The sequence below is a fragment of the Tamandua tetradactyla genome, chromosome 3 (assembly GCF_023851605.1).
Source record: "Tamandua tetradactyla isolate mTamTet1 chromosome 3, mTamTet1.pri, whole genome shotgun sequence".
In the NCBI taxonomy this organism is placed as follows: Eukaryota; Metazoa; Chordata; class Mammalia; order Pilosa; family Myrmecophagidae; genus Tamandua; species Tamandua tetradactyla.
Window position 1 is genome coordinate 214,715,904 of NC_135329.1, and position 21,542 is coordinate 214,737,445.

Here is a 21,542-nt window from a genome sequence, read left to right on the forward strand (position 1 = left end):
CCATACAAAATTTTACTCACATACAATGTATGCCATTTTGTGCTACACAAAAAGTCTGTTCCTATATACAAGTTCATAAAAGGCAGACATGTTAAGGAAGCAAGACAGAGCCCATTCGTGGTTGTGGCTAAGTCACTCAATTCGGTAAAAAAAAAAAAGGAGATTGCAAACACATGAAGCACTGATTCCCTCTTTTCCCTCCAAAATGTATTTAGTATAATCTGTTTGAAAAGAATCTTATGGTACACTGTAGTAAAGGGGGAAAGGCCAGTGCTTTAAAAACGGCAGGTTTTAATCACCTGTTCTTGAACTCATTCAGCTTAGGGAATCATGTAACTACCTTAGCAGAGAATTTATTTTGGAAACTGCACTAAGTAAAAGTAACCGCTATCATTTTGATAATCCTGAAAGAAAACTTTCTCAGGCAATTCCAGCCCTGAAACCGGCACTCCTTAGCTTAATGATAACCCAACACTAGAAGCATGAGCCTCAGGGCCCAGGCGCCTTAACCCCATAAGCGTGTCTCCAAATAGAGTGAGCCCTTTATACATTAACTTAAGACATCAGTAAGTATCTACAAGGTTATATGTAAGTGGGAAACCACATATAAACTTTTCACAAAAAAAGCCCTTGCTTTACAAAACAATTTCAAAAAAAATAGTAATATAAAGAATGTATTTTTTACAACTGGTACACGCTTTGAGGTCACCCTCCACAGAGTTTCCGAAGCTCCCCATCTCTCTCTTTCCAAGGCTCCACCTCAGCAAAGCCGGGAGGGAGGCCATGTCGGACACGGCACTTGTATCTACCTGGGGGAGCCCAGCGCAGAGAGTCAGCGTGGGGCACAGCCTGTGACAACTGCATGTCCGGAAAATGCCCATAAAGACCACCCTGAAATCTTATTTTTAAATAACCTTAAGGGATAGACACACAAACAGAAGACAATAGGGCCAATAACAAAATTATATTAAGAAGTTTCTGCAATTACAAAGAGTTTTAAAAAAAAAGGTTCACATGCACCTTATAAGAAGATGGACTGAGTTAACCTTTTTCAAATGGAAATTAACTTAAAACTAGAAATTTATTAATTTTCAGGCCTCAATCTGGTTGTAAAGTCCCTATCAAAAAATATAATCACCCCCCGATAAGAACCTGACCCCCAGAAGTCATCTCACCAGATTTATCATGAATTAAAGGACGGCTGTTTCCCTTGGTGTGGCACCATCACTTACCTGCTAGAGGATTCTGGAACAGAAATAAACAAAACAGGCTACTGCAGAAACACAAAGAACAAGAACAGTCTTGCAAAAAACTTCTCACAAAGACATTTTAAAACACTATTTGTAACTACAAGGTACTCAAGCTGGAAGAGGGCAAGAAAACATGGGCTTTTTATATACTTAATATGCCTAAAGCTCTGAAATTAATTGTATGATGACATTGTAAACGCTTCATTTTCTTAGCAAACTGAAACTTAAAGCAGAATGATTTTCTGTCTTCCTTTTTATTTTTAATTTCAGGATGACTTTTAGTCTTTGATACTTTCTCGTTTTCACCTTCTTGAGCTCAAGTTGATACTATACACCATTTTCTGAATTTTTTCTTCGTTCTTTAGAATATTGGCCTTCACGGCACAGATCTTGTCTTGCTGTTCCTTGATCAACTGCTCCAGCTCAGCCAGCTCAGCCTTTAAGGGCTCCACAGCACAGTCCGTGATACTGGGGGAAGAGAACATTAGGGGCTCTTAAATGTCTAACTTGTTTATATTTGGTTCTTAATTAAGCCACTGAAAGGTCACATGAAAAAAGTTATTTGTTTCATTCCAATAAAAAGACGGAAATATAAAAGTACCACAATTCTGATATAAAGGGTAAACTTGGTTTATCACAGCCCTGCCATAACTTAAAAGCAAACATGAAATTTATAAAAAGGAGACTAATATATCTCAAATCATGGACTCAAAGTGCTGATATTATCTGCCTAAAACAGAGCGCCAGGTCTCATCAACTCCAAGAGCACCCACCGGGGCAGGGAGGGGCTCGGGCACCCTGGGGGAGGGCAATGGCAAAGGAAAGGTCTCCTCGCTCAGCGACTCATTCGTCAGGGCAGCGGGGACAGGAGGACCATCAGCTAAACACTGGAAAACGTCTAGAATATACTTGGGACAGCTAAAGTAAAAAATCACCCTTTCCCTGTAGGTTTTTAAGCATACAAAATATAAAACAAAGAAAAGCAATGTTTTTAAATCATATTTCCAAGAGGCAATCAGATTTCTAAGAAGAAATTCCCAGGATGACACTTTTCAATGACGTACATCAAAATATAAGACATGCCAATCATGAACACACTAGAAGAGGCACCAAAAAGCTCTGCTAATTTCCTGACTTCTTTCATTTTGTACATTTTAAATTTCAAGGGATTTAAAAAAAAAATAAGCAGAAGAATAATAAGAACCAGAATCTCATAATGATGCAGATCTTTACTATATGGACTTAGACATACAATTGTGTCAAATAATATTTTCTAGGAAAAAGCACCATTGATATAATTACATTTATCCAAGAGTGACTGATAATAAATATGGAATATTAAAATACTACTCTAAAATAAATCTTCCTTTTTAGTGTCTATGGTTTTTTTACATTGACAATTTTAAGTGGTTTCATCAGCCTTTTCTTTAGAGTAAAAAGTTTAGTTTTCAAATTGTAAACAGTTACAAGGCTCTAGGGATTTTGAAAATATATATGAGAAACTGATATCCAAACTGCAAAGTTCCCGTTTTTTTTAATATCAAAATCTATTTTTTGTATGAACATTAACTCAAACATCTCTAATTTCTACTAAGAAACGTGCAATATAAATGTGTAATATAAACGATGATGACATCTTTTCCTTTGAGGGGGTGGTGTGGTAAGAAGAGGAGAGTTGAAAAGGAGTGGCTTTTGGGGACCTCCCTGCTCCAGAGCTGGACCTGGTAGGCTCCCGGGGGCCACTACCCGGCCCTGCCCCGTCCCACCCCTTTGCCCGGGTCCCACACTCTGCAGGCCCGCCCCTGGCCCCGCCCCACACCACCCACCTCTGCTCCTTCTGCAGCACTTTCCTGGCCCTGCCCTACCCTCTGCAGGCCCGCCCCTGGCCACACCCCCGCCCCCTGTATGCCCACCCCTGGCCCCGCCCCGCCCACCTCCGCTTCTTCTGTAGCCCTCCCTGGCCCCGCCCCCACACCTGGCCCCGCCCCCTCCCCGCCCACCTCTGCTCCTTCTGCAGCGCCTCCGCGTGCTGCTTGTTTTCTCTGTGCCACAGCTGCAGCTCGTTCTGCATGGCGTCCACGTCCTCCTGGATGTAGTCCATGATCTTTCCCAGGGGCAGTGCGCTCTTGCACAGGGTCTGGATGGACACGCGGAGCTTCTCTATCTCCTTGGACACGATGTCCTTCTCCTTCTTCCACGCCGACTCAAAGACAAGCAATCTCTCCTAGGACCAGTGGGAAATGACACAGATATCCTCAGTCCTGGGGAAAGCCCCGGGTGGGGGTAGGGGGTCCGCACACGAGCCTGTCCACTCCCAACAGTGTGAGCACGTGGGCGTCCTTCCCTGCTGGGAGGGGATGGGCAGTGTGTGGACAGTGATCGAGAATTTCTGGCTGACCAGAAATTCACTGTGGCTGTTAGAAATGGGCGGGGAGCTGCCCTAAAAACACCCTGCATGGATCGGTCACCATTCCAGGATGGCAAATGACAGAATCCAAGCTCTGGGGAGGAGGGAAGGCAGCTGCTGAGGGGAGGACAGGAAGAGGCAGCACTGAAAGGAGAGCAGGCGCCCTAGGCTGGAGGGGACAGGTGGGGGGAGGGTTAAGTCTCAGGCAGCAGCACATGGTGGGGGTGGAGGGGTGGGGCTTGGGTGGCAGCACCTGCGGGTGGAGGGGACAGCTGTGGGGGGGGGGGGATGGGGCTCAGACAGCAGGATCCAGAGCTGGCTGGAGGACTTGACTCGGTTTTGATCAAGACTGCTTAGACTTTTTGAGAAGCAATACTAGAACTTTCTTCCTATGAGGCTTTCCTTGCAGACGTCTCTGAATTTCAGAAATGGGTGGAAGCTGATGAGAATGAATAAGCAGCTGGGCATGGGAAAGCCTTCTCTGGACACCCCCACCCAATCGAGATGAGCTACGGTGCCCCTGATTTACCACTGTGGGTGTGAGCTGAAGGCACTAAGTTGTTATTCATTAACATCGTCTTATTTTTGAACTTGTTAAGAGTCAACATATTTTGAGCACAGTTAGTCACAGACAGACTGGAGGCCCCAGTATGGGGGGACGCTGTGACTCGGTCCCCTCCTCCACACGGGCTCTCCTTGAACATGTGCCAGAGGAAAAAGTGCACAGAATAAAGCTCCTCTCTTACTGGCTCTCCTGCCCTTGGCAGTTTCCACAGGGAAAGCCTCAGCACAGTGCCTGGGTGGGGAAAATGCCAACTAAATGGGCTAAAACTACAGGGTGAAGCTTAAGATTTCTTTTTTTATTTTTATTTTTTAATTTTTTTATTTTACATGGGCAGGCACCGGGAATCGAACCCAGGTCCTCAGCATTCTTGCCTGCTGAGCCACCGTGGCCCGCCCTAAGATTTCTTTGTAACTCTTACCAATGCACTTGAATCTACAATCCTCTCAAAATGAAAAGTTTAATTTAAAAAACAGGTAATGGCTATAAAAATGCTGTTAAGTTAAAATGCTAAACAACTGAAATGAATTTCAATCCAGCAATAAGCCACTTCCCAAGACCTCTATCATCACAGTTCATGCATATAGGAGGAAATCTCTCACAGAGGAACTTAAAATTTGATTAAAACCCATTCTTAATGATTACTGAGCAAATGCTATGTGTATCCTCTCATGTAAACTGGTTCAGGAAGGAACTTAGGAGAGGATGTGCACAGATGGCGTGTTACCATGTGGAAAAAATCAGAGGTCATCAGGTCTAACTCCCTCATATTTTATCATGTTAAAACTCGTTCTTATTTCTTTATCACAAAATGAACCAGAATTTGGAACATTCATCTTAAAGATGGTAAACTTACTTTTAAGAGATAAGAATTTAAAACAATTAGTTGAATTATTGCCCTCAGGAGAAACTTTCATTCTTACACTAAAGGCCCTGTAATGCACTACTACAAAACATTTAAATTCTGGCATTTTAAAAACTTTCACTTAATTAAAAAGGCAGGGGTGGGGATAGGTAAGTCGAGGATTGATTATTTGCCTTAAAAAGCACACCCCTGGGCTGACAGGCTGAGTTACAGAGCCCAGGCAGCTACATCAGCAACTCTGCAGAGAAACACAGCCATTATAAAACCCATGCTTTACAGACTTTTCATATGTGCAGTTAAAGTTGAGAATCTACTACCTCATACACCACACAGGAATCAGCTGTATGAAACAGGCATAATATTTGGAAACAGAAGAGAAAAATAAATAAGTATGTACATCTCATTACAAGAACCGCTACCCAGAACCCCTAGGAGGTGGGCAGGCTCCTGTGGCCCCTACAGCTCTGCAGCCCACTCCGGCCACTGCACCCCCTCCTCGCTCCAGGGCTATGGGGACCTGGCTCAGGTTCTCCCAGAGGCTCATCCTGCATGTAGGACTGAGTGAGGCCACACAGGGAATGAGCAGTGGGTGCCAGTGCAGAGCGGACCTGGGGGCGCCCGCTGTGACTGTAAATGCATCTGCCTTCAGGGGCACCGGCCGCGACCACACTTCGCCGGCGCCGAGGGGCCAGCTCACCTGCAGCCCAGGTGTGCCCTCCTCGTGCGCTCTGCTGGTCCCTTAGATGGACCTCAGGCTGCAACAGATCCATATGGTGCCATCACCCACTGGCAAGCTCCATCATCCAGCTTCAGGTAGCCACGCTCTCTTATTAAAAATAATTTATCTGTTTCAGAACCTACTACCTCCAGATGGGTCCCTGGTCCAGATAAGTCCTAAAACCTGGAGGGCCCAGCCTCTCCAGAACATCAGATATTCCATCTCCCTACCCCATATTAGTGACAGACACTTCCAATATCAAAAATTTAGAATGGCCATAGCCCAAACGCCCCTAAAGAAGGATGGAAAAATCAAAGGTGATAGTGGAGTTATACATAGAGAATAGGACTTAACAAATGAATATGAATGCTGAACAGCTAAAATATCTCCTTTAGTCTCTAGTATTCTAGAGCAGCTAGAAGTAAAAACCTAAAACTGTGGAATTGTAGCCCATGTCAAAATCTGAAATATGTTCTACAACTAATTGTGGTGCTGTGCTTTGAAATTTATAGCTTTTTTGTATATATGTTATTTTTCACAAAAAAAAAGGAGGGAAAAAAGTCAACCGCGATAATAAAAAAATATTTAAGCCCTCTAGCCTCCTATATTCTGGAGCAGCTAGAAGAAAAAATATGACAGGATCGTATGGTAGCCCATGACAAATTCTGGGATCCGTCCTGTAACCACGTGTTGAAGAGTGCTTTAAAAACCATTGTTTTTTTTTTATTTTTTTGGTTTGTATGTATGTTGTACTATACAATAAAAAAAGTTAAAAAAAAATTTCTCTTTCTTCTTGATACATTCCCTGCCCCATCTCCATTTAAAAACAAAAATAACCCACAGCCATGACCTCAAATTCTTTCTTCACTCAAAGACTTGAGATTTTGAGCTCAGAGAACATCCCCTCCACACCCGCACCTGGCCGCCTGGCTGTGGTGTTCTCTAGATCGCACACCTGGAGAGGGGCCGCCTGCCTGTGTGTCACGGGCATGGCCGACCCCGCTGTCCCCCCACCCGGCTGCCTTCCCCGCGCCACGGGCTGGGGACTGTGCAGTCAGCTGCTTTCACAGGAAGGGCTCTGGGGGGACTTAAAGCTATTAACGTTTCACCACACACACCGTCCCCAGAAATGTGGGCATTTGTGTTTATAGTGATTTTTAAATGTACAAGTATTTATTATATATAGGTTAGATACACATAAAAACTATTGACCTTAGAAATTTTATCTGTTTATTATAATTTCAGCTTCAATAAATCCTTCAGGAGAAGAAAGGACCTGTGCCGGTTTGAATCCGGAAAAGCCATGTCCTTTAATGCTCACTCAATGCTGCTGACTGGGAGCTTTTTGACTGTTCCCATGGAGATGGACCCATCCAATTGTAGGTAGTAACTTTTGATTAGATGGGTTCCATGAAGATGTGTCTCCACCCAATAAAGGTGGGGTTGCTCAAAGGAGCCCTTTAGGAGGGATCCATTTTGGAAAAGAGGGACAAGAACCACGAGAGCCCACGCAGCCAGAGACCTTCGGAGATGAAGAAGGAAAATGCCCTTGTGGGAGCTTCGTGAAACAAGGATCTTGGAGAGAAAGCAGCAGACTTTGCTGTGTTCCCCACATGCCTTTCCAGCTGAGAGAGAAACCGTGAACTTCATAGCCTTTCTCAAACAAAGGTAACCTCTTATTGGTGCCTTAATTTGGACATTTTTATAGACTTGCTTTAACTGGGACATTTTCATGGCCTTAGAACCATAAACTTAAAACCTAATAAATTCCCCCTCATAAGATCCGTTCCATTTCTGGTGTATCACATTCTTGCCGCTAGCAAACTAGAATGGTACCATTATTAAAATAATGTCTCAAAAGCATCAGGGTACTACTGCCTGAGGTCTCAGAAGCAGGATTTGGGGTGCATGGGGGGCTGCCACCACTTGGAGGTGTCTGTCCCCTGGCCCCCAGCCACCAATGCATGGACTGGACATAAAAACACTCCTGAGAGCCTTACCCTACTTTAAGCAAACACAATAACCAAGAGCCTGAGTAACTGGGGTGAGATGGGGGAAGGTAACGAATCAAAGAGTGAATATTTGTTTGAAGTAACGCTCTCTCCCAGGGCCTCAGGAACTGAATAACACACAACTTGTCAGAAGTTCCTTTCCTCCATAGGCTGAAGGACACCTGCCTTCCAATTCACTGTAACACCTTTGGGTCCTGTTCCTCCAGAAACAGTCCATTCCCAGGGTTCTCAGAAAACCACGTTTTCACCTCTGATGACGGTCAAATGGAACCCCTAGTCCTGCACAACAAAACAGTCTGACATCAATGCTGGGGCACATGCAGAAAAGCCCAGACAAGTCAAACAGTTTGATCATTCACTTGACACTGTACCCAGCACTAGACCAAGTAAGAAAACAGGGCCAGTGTCCTGCGTGACTTGGCCCTTAGTGTCCCCGCGCTTGGGGGCTGCCGTGTCCGATGCACGCGCCCTCCCATCTGGCGCACACAGGCATCTTGTCACTTCACTGCAGAACAGTTATGTCCAGCTGCCCTGCTTCAGGGCTGGTTTTGGTCTGGGCTATTATGGCAGGACACCTGCAATCGCCTTGCAGACTTCCCAGGGCACAGGCGCGGCACAAGGAGACGTGCCTGGCGGGCCTGGGATCTGCGCATCTTCAACCCTGAGGCGTCGTCATGAGCCAAAGTTTCCCGAAACGACTGAAACAAGGAACTTCAAAAGTTCTGCTGTGAACCAAGACTGTGTTTCCAGGCACAGAAAGGAAACTTCAGCTCTCCTCTGCTGCCACTTCCTCCAGCTGATAACTGCAGCCGCTTCGAGTGCAGCAGACAGAGACCACTTGGCCAGTGCGACAGATGACTCCTTTTTGCGAGTGTCCTCAGGAAACCAAACCAGAGCAGTCAGACTCAAGGGAGCTTTGGGGAAAGGTTTTAAGTCCTCAGATAAGGCATTCCAGGAGCCATCCTGTTCTCCACCCTTTCTTTCTGACAACAGCACTCACATATCTTCAGGGAAATCGCAGTTACTGACAGGCTTTCATCTCATTTTCTGACATGATACATTCCTTTGATCTCTTTACAACAGTATACTTGTTATTTATATTTTTTTCCGGAGTTCAAAGATAAAAAGATGTGTACAGGCAGTTCTTTTGACCTTCAGCTAGAACTCTCTCACCCTGGGGAAACTGAGGTGCTCAGGGTGAGGCTGGGCCTGTGAGAAGCTCTGGGCTCGGCATTGGGAGCGTGGGGCCAGCGACACAATCCTCGCTCCAGGTGCAGCCAGCCAGGCACGCGGCCCCTCCCCAGGGCCAAGAGACAACGCTATCGATGGCAGAGCCTATTGGATTCCCACTGGTTCAGAAGAAACTTCGAGATCTGCCCCAACTCCACAGCTTCCTGCTGAGGCCTGGCTGTGAGCCAGGGGAGACAGGACACCAGGTGTCTGAGGGCTGGACATGAGCACCCCCCGAGAGCAGGAACCCATGGAGCCGGGCAGGCAGCTCCCCCACCTCGCTCCTCTAGGGTCACAGGGCACCCCGTTCCCAGCTGCCCGGACCCTGCCCGGAGACTGTGCTAATGGCTTTGGGAAGGGCCCAGGCACCAGCATTTGACAAAACCTCTGGATAAGTCTAACACACAGACTGCTCTGAGCAAATGTACCGTTAAGTAAATTTTAAGGGACACCCAGCTTCAAGGTTCTCTTGCTTTAATGTTTTATAGTCACTTTCCATGTACAGGCAGTGGCCGCAAAGGAGTCTATGGTTTAAAATGTACTTGAAAAGTGTTTTTTTCTCTTTTCACCATCATCTCTGGATATGATTAAATTATTTTACTTTTAATTTCCCTCTCTCTATTACACTAACGAATTTGCTACTTTAAATCTCTTGTTAAAAAAAAACCCATCATTTTCTATTGAGCCTTTTGCTACAATCTTTCCTAATCCTTCAGGCTCCTCTTTTATTTTTACCTACTTAATAGCTTTAAAAATGCCAGGTAAAGTCACACCCAGATTAAGTATTAACCTTAAAAGGCAGTTAGTTACCTAGGCAGTATGAACACGGCTGGCTATAAGGTCGGCACATGAAGGAGAAACCTCGCACCTGTATGGAAAGGTGGCTGGGATACCAGGAGTCTCCAGCAGAAAACAGATTTCACGGAATTAACAACGACTATAAGGAGCAAGTCAGATTACGGGAAGAGCAAAGGAAAACTCAACCACAGGTCAGTCGGGCCTCACACCGAGACCTGCCATGGCTGCTCCTCCTCCTTATTCTGGAAGGTGCCGTCTGGCTGCCAGTGCAGCCTGCATGTGGCTTGGCCTAGGACAGTGCCTGTGCCCTTGAACCCATGCCCTTGCCACACCTCTGGCAGGCCTGGGGGTCCAGGCGCTGTGCACTGAGGAAACGGGGGAGGGGCCGGGCCTGGGCAGCACACAGGTGTCTCCTGTACAGCTGCTACATCCCAGGTGCAGCCAGGAGCAACTGCTGCACGCAACAGCCTCTTTGATGGATTTTTTAAAAATAACTGGATTATACGAAATAGTCCATGACATATCCTGGGAATTTGTTTGTTCAGCATTATTGTGGAGGTTTGGATCTGTATATAGCCCAGAAAAAAACACGCTCTTAATCGCATTCCTGTGTGTGCGATCCCACAGTAGCAGGATCTGCTGGTGAGGTTACTTCAGTGAAAGTGGGACCCACCGCATTTAGAATGGGTCTTGACCCAGTTACTGGAGTCCTCAGACAAAGACAGAGAGAGCCAAAGAAGCAAGAAGCTGAAATCTACAGAACTCGGCAGAGAAGGGAGCAACCAGCGGACACTGCCATGTGGCAGGAGCCAAGGATCACTGGCAGCTGGTCCCTGGAAGAAAGCATCACCTCAATGATTTCCACTATCTCTTGGCCTCAAACTGCAAGCTAATAAATTCCCAATGTTAAGTCCCATTTGTGACAGTTTGAAACCACTGTATACCCCTGAAAAATCATGTTTGTTAACCCTGATTCAACATTGTAGGGTCAGATCTTTTTGATTAAGCTGTTTCCATGGAGACATGACCCACCCAGTTGTGGGTGGTAACTTGATTAGTTGGTTTCCATGGAGATGGGTGTCCACCCATTCACGGTAGGGTTGCTTGCTGGAGCCCTTTAAGAGGGAACCATTTTGGAAAAAGCTTCAAAGTCGACACAGAGCAAGACACTTGGAGCTGCAGAAAGAAAATGCTCCCAGGGAAGCTGCCTGAAATCAAAAGCCAAAGACCCGACTTCCAGAGAAGATGGCGGCTTAGTAAGACGTGCGGATTTTAGTTTCTCCTCCAGAACAGCTACTAGGGGAGTAGAAACGATACAGAACACCTCCCAAAGCCAAGACAGAAAAAAAAAAAAAAAAAAAAAAAGACAGTATACCCCATCCTGGAACGGCTGGCTGGCTGAGAGAACCCGCTCTGGTGAGATCGCCGAGGGGCGCGGGCTTCACCGGGTGGGGTGGCAAGCGGCGGGAGTCCCTCCCTTCCCCCTTCCCAGGCCAGCTGGGAGAATTGGACAGGCGGTCCCATCAAACCACGGCGGCTGGCGCCCACACCACGCACGGCCCCCTGGACTAACTGAGAGAATTGGATCGGAAATCCCCAGGCCGCGGAGAACGGTGACGGGGGTGGGCCCCTTCCAAACCCGTGACTCCCCGGGAACGGTGCACTCTCCCGGGCGGGCCGCTGCGGCTGGCGCCCTCCCGCCACGCTTGGCAACCCGGGCCGACTAGGAAATTCGGACGGGCGCTTTCCCGGGCTGTGGCGGCCAGCGACCCTCCCCGCGTTTGGACCCCGGGCCGGCTGGCACTCTTCCAAGCCGCTTCGGCTAGCGAACCTCCCGGATGGTGAGAGTTTTCCAAAGTTTAAGGACCCACAGCACCTTTTACTGGTGGGACCCGCAGACAAACGTGTGCCACGAGCGCCACCTACTGGGCAGGATAAGAAAAACAGAACCCAGAGATTTCACAGAAAAATCTTCCAAACTTTTGGATCCAACACCCAGGGAAATCTGTCTAAATGCGCAGACGCCAGTAGAAGATAACGGATCACGCTCAAAAAATTGAAAATATGGCCCAGTCAAAGGAACAAACCAACAGTTCAAATGAGATACAGGAGCTGAGACAACTAATGCTGAATATACGAACAGAAATGGAAAACCTCTTCAAAAACGAAATCGATAAATTGAGGGAGGAAATGAAGAAGACATGGGATGAACAAAAAGAAGAAACAGAAAAACTGAAAAAACAAATCACAGAACTTATGGAAGTGAAGGACAAAGTAGAAAAGATGGAAAAAACAATGGATACCTACAATGATAGATTCAAAAAGACAGAAGATAGAATTAGTGATTTGGAAGATGGAACATCTGAATTCCAAAAACAAACAGAAACTATCGGGAAAAGAATGGAAAAATTTGAACAGGGTATCAGGGAACTCAAGGACAATATGAACCGCACAAATATACTTGTTGTGGGTGTCCCAGAGGGAGAAGAGAAGGGAAAAGGAGAAAAACTAATGGAAGAAATTATCACTGAAAATTTCCCAACTCTTATGAAAGACCTAAAATTACAGATCCAAGAAGTGCAGCGCACCCCAAAGAGATTAGACCCAAATAGGCGTTCTCCAAGACACTTACTACTTAGAATGTCAGAGGTCAAAGAGAAAGAGAGGATCGTGAAAGCAGCAAGAGAAAAACAATCTATCACATACAAGGGAAACCCAATAAGACTATGTGTAGATTTCTCAGCAGAAATCATGGAGGCTAGAAGACAGTGGGATGATATATTTAAATTACTAAAAGAGAAAAACTGCCAACCAAGACTCCTATATCCAGAAAAATTGTCCTTCAAAAATGAGGGAGAAATTAAAACATTCTCAGACAAAAAGTCACAGAGAGAATTTGTGACCAAGAGACCAGCTCTGCAAGAAATACTAAACGGAGCACTAGAGTCAGAAACGAAAAGACAGAAGAGAGAGGTATGGAGAAGAGTGTAGAAAGAAGGAAAGTCAGATATGATATATATAATACAAAAGGCAAAATGGTAGAGGAAAATATTATCCAAACAGTAATAACACTAAATGTTGATGGACTGAATTCCCCAATCAAAAGACATAGACTGGCAGAATGGATTAAAAAACAGGATCCTTCTATATGCTGTCTACAGGAAACACATCTTAGACCCAAAGATAAACATAGGTTGAAAGTGAAAGGTTGGGAAAAGATATTTCATGCAAATAACAACCAGAAAATACCAGGAGGGGCTATACTAATATCCAACAAGTTAGACTTCAAATGTAAAACAGTTAAAAGAGACAAAGAAGGACACTATATACTAATAAAAGGAACAATTAAACAAGAAGACATAACAATCATAAATATTTACGCACTGAACCAGAATGCCCCAAAATACGTGAGGAATACACTGCAAACACTGAAAAGGGAAATAGACACAAATACCATAATAGTTGGAGACTTCAATTCCCCACTCTCATCAATGGACAGAACATCTACACAGAGGATCAATAAAGAAATAGAGAATCTGAATATTACTATAAATGAGCTAGACTTAACAGACATTTATAGGACATTACATCCCACAACACCAGGATACACCTTTTTCTAAAGTGCTCATGGATCATTCTCAAAGATAGACCATATGCTGGGTCACAAAGCAAGTCTTAACAAATTTAAAAAGATTGAAATCATACACAACACTTCTCGGATCATAAAGGAATGAAGTTGGAAATCAACAATAGGCGGAGTGCCAGAAAATTCACAAATACATGGAGGTTCAACAACACACTCTTAAACGAGTGGGTCAAAGAAGAAATTGCAAGAGAAAATAGTAAATACCTCGAGGCGAATGAAAATGAAAACACAACATATCAAAACTTATGGGATGCAGCAAAGGCAGTGCTAAGAGGGAAATTTATTGCCCTAAATGCCTATATCAGAAAAGAAGAAAAGGAAAAAATGCAGGAATTAACTGTTCACTTGGAAGAACTGGAGAAAGAACAGCAAACTAATCCCAACGCAAGCAAAAGGAAAGAAATAACAAAGATCAGAGCAGAAATAAATGAAATTGAAAACATGAAAACAATAGAGAAAATCAATAAGACCAGAATTTGGTTCTATGAGAAAATCAATAAGATTGATGGGCCCTTAGCAAGATTGACAAAAAGAAGAAGAGAGAGGATGCAAATAAATAAGATCAGAAATGGAAGAGGAGACATAACTACTGACCTCACAGAAATAAAGGAGGTAATAACAGGACACTATGAACAACTTTACGCTAATAAATACAACAATTTAGATGAAATGGACGGGTTCCTGGAAAGACATGAACAACCAACTTTGACTCAAGAAGAAATAGATGACCTCAACAAACCAATCACAAGTAAAGAAATTGAATTAGTCATTTAAAAGCTTCCTAAAAAGAAAAGTCCAGGACCAGATGGCTTCACATGTGAATTCTACCAAACATTCCAGAAAGAATTAGTACCAACTCTCCTCAAACTCTTCAAAAAAATTGAAGTGGAGGGAAAACTACCTAATTCATTCTACGAAGCCAACATCACCTTCATACCAAAACCAGGCAAAGATCTTACAAAAAAAGAAAACTACAGACCAATCTCTCTAATGAATATAGATGCAAAAATCCTCAATAAAATTCTAGCAAATCGTATCCAACAACACATTAAAAGAATTATACATCATGACCAAGTAGGATTCATCCCAGGTATGCAAGGATGGTTCAACATAAGAAAATCAATTAATGTAATACACCATATCAACAAATCAAAGCAGAAAAATCACATGATCATCTCAATGGATGCAGAGAAGGCATATGACAAGATTCAACATCCTTTCCTGCTGAAAACACTTCAAAAGATAGGAATACAAGGGAACTTCCTTAAAATGATAGAGGGAATATATGAAAAACCCACAGCTAATATCATCCTCAATGGGGAAAAATTGAAAACTTTCCCCCTAAGATCAGGAACAAGACAAGGATGTCCACTATCACCACTGTTATTCAACATTGTGTTGGAGGTTCTAGCCAGAGCAATTAGACAAGAAAAAGAAATACAAGGCATCAAAATTGGAAAGGAAGAAGTAAAACTATCACTGTTTGCAGACGATATGATACCATACGTCGAAAACCCGGAAAAATCCACAACAAAACTACTAGAGCTAATAAATGAGTACAGCAAAGTAGCAGGTTACAAGATCAACATTCAAAAATCTGTAGCATTTCTATACACTAGTAATGAACAAGCTGAGGGGGAAATCAAGAAACGAATCCCATTTACAATTGCAACTAAAAGAATAAAATACCTAGGAATAAATTTAACTAGAGAGACAAAAAACCTATATAACGAAAACTACAAAAAACTGTTAAGAGAAATCACAGAAGACCTAAATAGATGGAAGGGCATACCGTGTTCATGGATTGGAAGACTAAATATAGTTAAGATGTCAATCCTACCTAAATTGATTTACAGATTCAATGCAATACCAATCAAAATCCCAACAACTTATTTTTCAGAAATACAAAAACCAATAAGCAAATTTATCTGGAAGGGCAGGGTGCCCCGAATTGCTAAAAACATCTTGAGGAAAAAAAACGAAGCTGGAGGTCTCACACTGCCTGACTTTAAGGCATATTATGAAGCCACAGTGGTCAAAACAGCATGGTATTGGCATAAAGATAGATATATCGACGAATGGAATCGAATAGAGTGCTCAGATATAGACCCTCTCATCTATGGACATTTGATCTTTGATAAGGCAGTCAAGCCAACTCACCTGGGACAGAACAGTCTCTTCAATAAATGGTGCCTAGAGAACTGGATATCCATACACAAAAGAATGAAAGAAGACCCATGTCTCACACCCTATACAAAAGTTAACTCAAAATGGATCAAAGATCTAAACATTAGGTCTAAGACCATAAAACAGTTAGAGGAAAATGTAGGGAGATATCTTATGAATCTTACAACTGGAGGCGGTTTTATGGACCTTAAACCTAAAGCAAGAACACTGAAGAAGGAAATAAATAAATGGGAGCTCCTCAAAATTAAACACTTTTGTGCATCAAAGAACTTCATCAAGAAAGTAGAAAGACAGCCTACACAATGGGAGACAATATTTGGAAATGACATATCAGATAAAGGTCTAGTATCCAGAATTTATAAAGAGATTGTTCAACTCAACAACAACAAAAAGACAGCCAACCCAATTACAAAATGGGAAAAAGACTTGAACAGACACCTCTCAGAAGAGGAAATACAAATGGCCAAAAGGCACATGAAGAGATGCTCAATGTCCCTGGCCATTAGAGAAATGCAAATCAAAACCACAATGAGATATCATCTCACACCCACCAGAATGGCCATTATCAACAAAACAGAAATGACAAGTGCTGGAGAGGATGCGGAGAAAGAGGCACACTTATCCACTGTTGGTGGGAATGTCAAATGGTGCAACCACTGTGGAAGGCAGTTTGGCGGTTCCTCAAAAAGCTGAATATAGAATTGCCATACGACCCAGCAATACCATTGCTGGGAATCTACTCAAAGGACTTAAGGGTAAAGACACAAACGGACATTTGCACACCAATGTTTATAGCAGCGTTATTTACCATTGCAAAGAGATGGAAACAGCCAAAATCTCCATCAACAGAAGAGTGGCTAAACAAACTGTGGTATATACATACGATGGAATATTATGCAGCTTTAAGACAGGATAAACTTATGAAGCATGTAATAACATGGATGCACCTAGAGAATATTATGCTGAGTGAGTCTAACCAAAAACTAAAGGACAAATATTGTGTGGTCCCACTGATCTGAACGAACTTTCGAGAATAAATTTGGAATATGTCATTGGTAACAGAGTCCAGCAGGAGGTAGAAACAGGGTAAGATAATGGGCAATTGGAGCTGAAGGGATACAGACTGTGCAACAGGACTAGATACAAAAACTCAAAAATGGACAGCACAATAATACCTAATTGTAAGTAATCATGTTAAAACACTGAATGAAGCTGCATCTGAGCTATAGGTTTTTGTTTTGTTTTGTTTTGTTTTTACTATTATTACTTTTATTTTTTTCTCTATATTAACATTCTATATCTTTTTCGGTTGTGTTGCTAGTTCTTCTAAACCGATGCAAAGGTATTAAGAAACGATGATCATGCATCTATGTGATGATGTTAAGAATTACTGATTGCATATGTAGAATGGTATGATTTCTAAATGTTGGGTTAATTTCTTTTTTTCCGTTAATTAAAAAAAAAAAGAGAGAGAAGGGGTAATTGGAGCTGAAGGGATACAGACTGTGCAACAAGACTGTATATAAAAACTCAGAAATGGACAGCACAATATTACCTAATTGTAATGCAATTATGTTAAAACATTGAATGAAGCTGCATGTGAGGTATAGGTTTTTTTTTCTCTCTATTATCATTTTAATTCTTATTCTGTTGTCTTTTTATTTCCTTTTCTAAATCGATGCAAATGTACTAAGAAATGATGAATATGCAACTATGTGATGATATTAAGAATTACTGATTGTACATGTAGAATGGAATGATTTCTAAATGTTTTGTTAATTTTTTTTAATTAATAAAAAGAAAAAAAAGCCAAAGACCCCAGCAGATGTCAGCTACATGCCTGCCCCGCTGACAGATGCATTCTGGACCCATCAGCCTTTCTTGATTCAAGATATCTTTACCTGAATGCCTTAGTTTGGACATTTTTATGGCCTTAGAACTGTAAACTTGTAACTTAATAAATTCCCTCTATAAGACCTGTTTCATCTCTGGTATATTGCATTCTGGCAGCATCTGACAAACTGAAACACCATTTCATGTGCATCTGCTTTGAGCAGCCTGGGAGACTGAGACACTCCCTGTTTGTGCATATATATATGGTTTTTTCATTAAAATTCTCATCAATGATTGCATAATGCCCTCTTCATTTTAAAATTCCCATCAAGCATGAAGCAATCCAGTCATCTTGAGTATTTTATAATGATGATAAGGTTGATTCATTCAGATAATATACCTTCACAGCAGCAGACGCACGTTCTGGTGAAAGGAGCCTGGTGAACACACACCCTGCCATGGTTTTCACTTGCACTTCTCTGATGACCAATGAGTTTCATTTCCTGTGTCTACCTGAGCTCTGCATCTCCTCCTGAGGGGTCTGCTCACCTCCTCTGCCCGGGCACTAACCTGGACCTTAGCATGTTTCTTAACGAGCTGTGTCAACTGTACATAATTTGTTTCTTTAATATCTTTAGGTCTCGATCACATGTTAAAACCCATTCCCCAGGTTCCTGTTTGATATTTATTATGAGGTTTCCTAGCATTTTAGATTTTTACAATGATCTATCCCTGTTTTTCTTTCAGTTTATCCCACTCTGGGCGACTCAGGGGCCTTTTCTAATGCATGTGGAGCAGTGGGGGGCAGGAGACCGTGGGGCGCAACATGGGCTGTGGCAGTCCCGGTTTCAACCTCGGCTGGGGACAGCCAAGCAGTCACCTGCTCACTGTCATCAAATCCCAGGGGAAAAAAAGAAACAAACAAATAAACAGGAAACCCAGACGCAGAAGTGGAGCCTGAGAGGTAGATGGAACAGTCCGGTGGTTCTGCCCGGCAGACACGCAGGCCTGGGAGCACAGGGCAGCATCTCAGGCCCACGGGGAGTCCCCAGTAGAGCCTGGGCCCGGGCTCCCAGTGGTGGGCGATGGCAGGGATGGGGGCTATGGCCCCCAGTGGGCTGGGGGTGCGGCCCTCCTCCAGCCTCTCTGCTCATCCAGTGACTCCTGGAGCACCCATCACCACACACCTGCCCGGGGGCTGGGATGTGGCACGGACCAGAGGGAAGCAGCCCCCACCACTGTGTGTCTGGCAGCCAGTGGCAGAGGGCACGCAGGTCAGCTCAGAAAGAGGGGCTGAGAGGTGTGTGGGCGGCAGCTTGGAGGCTCTGAGTGGGCTGGCTGGGCCTGAAAGGCCTCTGAAGGGGTGGCAGGTGAGCAGGCAGTGAGAGATGACAAGAAGGGCTGGTGAAGTGACAAGAGGGGAGTTTCCACAACCAGCAGCCAGTAGGGTCCATTGAGCCAGAGATGGCCAGACAGCTCCCAGACAACATCGGGGGAAAGAGACTTGGCACTGCGGGGAGAGAAAGCCCTATTCTGCCCAGCCAGCCTCCCCTCCCTGCTTGCTATGGACAACCAGAGTGAGGGGGCAGGAAGCATGGAAGGAGTCTGGGTACCCACTGACCCCTCATGCCCGGCAATGGTCTCAGTATTTGCCCCTGGGGCTCCTGAGGGGGCAGCAAGCTGAGTCATACAGGAGCATGCCCAGGTGGGCTCTCCCAGACCCCTCAGCTTCTGACCACGTGTCCTGACGATACCAGTCAGCAAGTGCTGACCTCGAGACCTTGGGCTGCTCCTCTCACACACCCTGCAGACAGCAAGAAGTGCATTCCTGCCTCGGACACAGCAGGTCCCGGGAAGACAGCCACGGGAGATCTGCTTCTGACTACGGGTGGGGGTGCGGGGGGAGGCACTGAGCCTTAGGGTCCCAGAGGGTCCCAGGTACCTTCGAGAACAAGATTAACTGCTGGCTGAAACTGCGCTAGGGCTCAGGAAAAAACGAAAGGGACCCTGTTTCAGTTTCCTTGGCTGCTCCAAGCAAATACCATGAAATAGTTTGGCTTAAACAATGGGACTTTTTGTGCTCAGGGGCAGAGTCTGGGAAAACGGGCGATGAAGTCATCACCAAGGTGATGCTTTCCTCCCAAAGCCTAGCTGCCGGCACTCACTGGCTGCTCTGTGTATGGCAGTGTCTGCAGGGCTCTTCCTTTCCTTCTGGGTTCTGCCGCTTTCAGCTCCCCTTCTGTGGCTTTCTTTGTGTCTGGATTTCATTCTCTTATAAAGGACTCAAGAAACAGGATTAAGACCCATCCTGACCGAGGTGGGTCCCACCTTAACTGAAGTAGCCTCATCATGACGTAGCCCACTTACCATGGGATTAGATTTAAGAACATGCTCTTCTTGGGTATAAACAGCCTCAAGCCACCACACTCCACCCTTGGGACCCCCAAAAGACATTTTCTTCCTAGAGAAAAATGCATCCATTCCATCAATATCCCAAAGATTTAGGTCATTTCAGTAACAACCCTAAAAACAAAGTTTCATGAGAATCAGTTATGGGGAGTGGTCTGTGCTGGGACACAGCTCCCCTCCACCTGGGGACCTGAGAAACCTGGAGAACAAGTTATCTGCTTCTGATACACAAAGGACGGACAAGTGTAGGAAAGACACTCCCATTCCCACTGGGAGAGATGGGAAGGAAGACGGGTCACGGGTGCCACGCCGTTCAGAGGCCCTGCAGGGCACACTCAATGGGATTTCCAGGTCTGAGACTCACCGACGGAAGGACACTTCTGTCGGGCACGGATGAGACAGAGGTCACATGCTAGCTGCAGAGATATAGCAAAGCTGTCTCTGTGGGAACAGGCACCTGATGTCCTGAAAAGACTAAAATGTTGCAAAGCTGCTTGAGTCTGGGGCGTAAGGAGGCCTTGGGAAACCTGTAACTTTTGACTCATCCTGGGAAGGGGAAGCCGATGGTTAGGCCCCTGCTTCCCCCTTCCCGTTCTTCAGTTACACTTTTGTAACTTTCTTTACCTCCCTGAACCTCTCGGAGTCTTGATTTTCCCTCAGAGCTCAGAGTCCCACCTGGTCCCAGCTTTAACTATGTCTTTATCTCTTGTCTTTCTTTCTTAATTGCCCTTCAGTCCCGACACTGAGCCGTGCTGGTTGTGGCACATTTCAAACTCAGGGCTAGAGAGCACAGCAGCCTCACCCTATCAAGGGCTTACGCAGCAGCTGTGCTCTCCCTGAGCACCAGGGCAAAGCATCCACCCTCCCTCAGCACCAGGCTGCAGATCTCTGCAGAACCCGAGGCCCCTGAGCCCCCTGGGTGGAAGGCCTGCCCTCCGCAAGTGTGCAGCCACACTCCCTCTCACTCACCTGGGCCCCTCTCTTGGCCCATGAAGATGTCTTCAGTCCAGTCCTCAGCTTCCATCATTCTGCCTTTGAAGTGATTTTTCCTCAATCTGACCCTTTTCTGTCCCTTTTGGTCCAGGCTGGCTGTGGTTCTTTCATGCAGATCTCAAAAGGTCTCATCAGCTTTGCATGTACTACGCAGGGGAGCAAACCCTCAAGATGGGAGGACTTTCCACAGACCCTTCCTGGAGAACCGCTTTTCCAGTCCTGAGTTGCACTGAAATGTTAGCTGCTTCCAAGGTCAGTGAGACCCTCACCTGGGCACTGTTCCCTGGGGACCTGCTTTCTAGAAGCTCAGGATTTTTCAAACCATCAATTTCTGGGTTTTTTTTGAACCAGGAGGTCAGTGCTCGGCTTATCCCTTTCCTTTTGCATTTCACTGTAAGGTACAAGGAGAAAACAGGTTGCTTTTTCCACATTTAGCTTGGAAACCTCCTCAGCCAGATATCAAAGCTTATCACTTTCAAATTCTCCCTTCCATGCAACATCAGGACTCAATGTCACCAAGTGCTCTGCCACTTTAAAACAAGGGTCACCTTTTTTCCAGTTTCCAATGACACTCATCATTTCCATCTAAGGCCTCATCAGAGGTACCTTGAGCATCCACATTTCTACCAACA

The 21,542-nt window shown here is 44.7% G+C and overlaps 1 protein-coding gene across 8 annotated transcripts in view; it reads right to left on the reverse strand.

The window, feature by feature from the left end:
* Positions 1-949: 949 nt before the first annotated feature.
* Positions 950-21,542, reverse strand: part of TRAF3IP1 (TRAF3 interacting protein 1) — a 104,713-nt gene continuing 84,120 nt past the window's right edge. For all 8 annotated transcript variants that reach the window (XM_077155546.1, XM_077155545.1, XM_077155543.1 and 5 more), the window contains 2 exons: positions 3,251-3,474; positions 950-1,718 (listed from right to left, as the gene is read on the reverse strand). In XM_077155546.1, the coding sequence (XP_077011661.1) occupies positions 1,553-1,718; positions 3,251-3,474 (390 nt within the window). In that variant the 3' untranslated portion in view covers positions 950-1,552. The remainder of the gene's footprint in view (positions 1,719-3,250; positions 3,475-21,542) is intronic.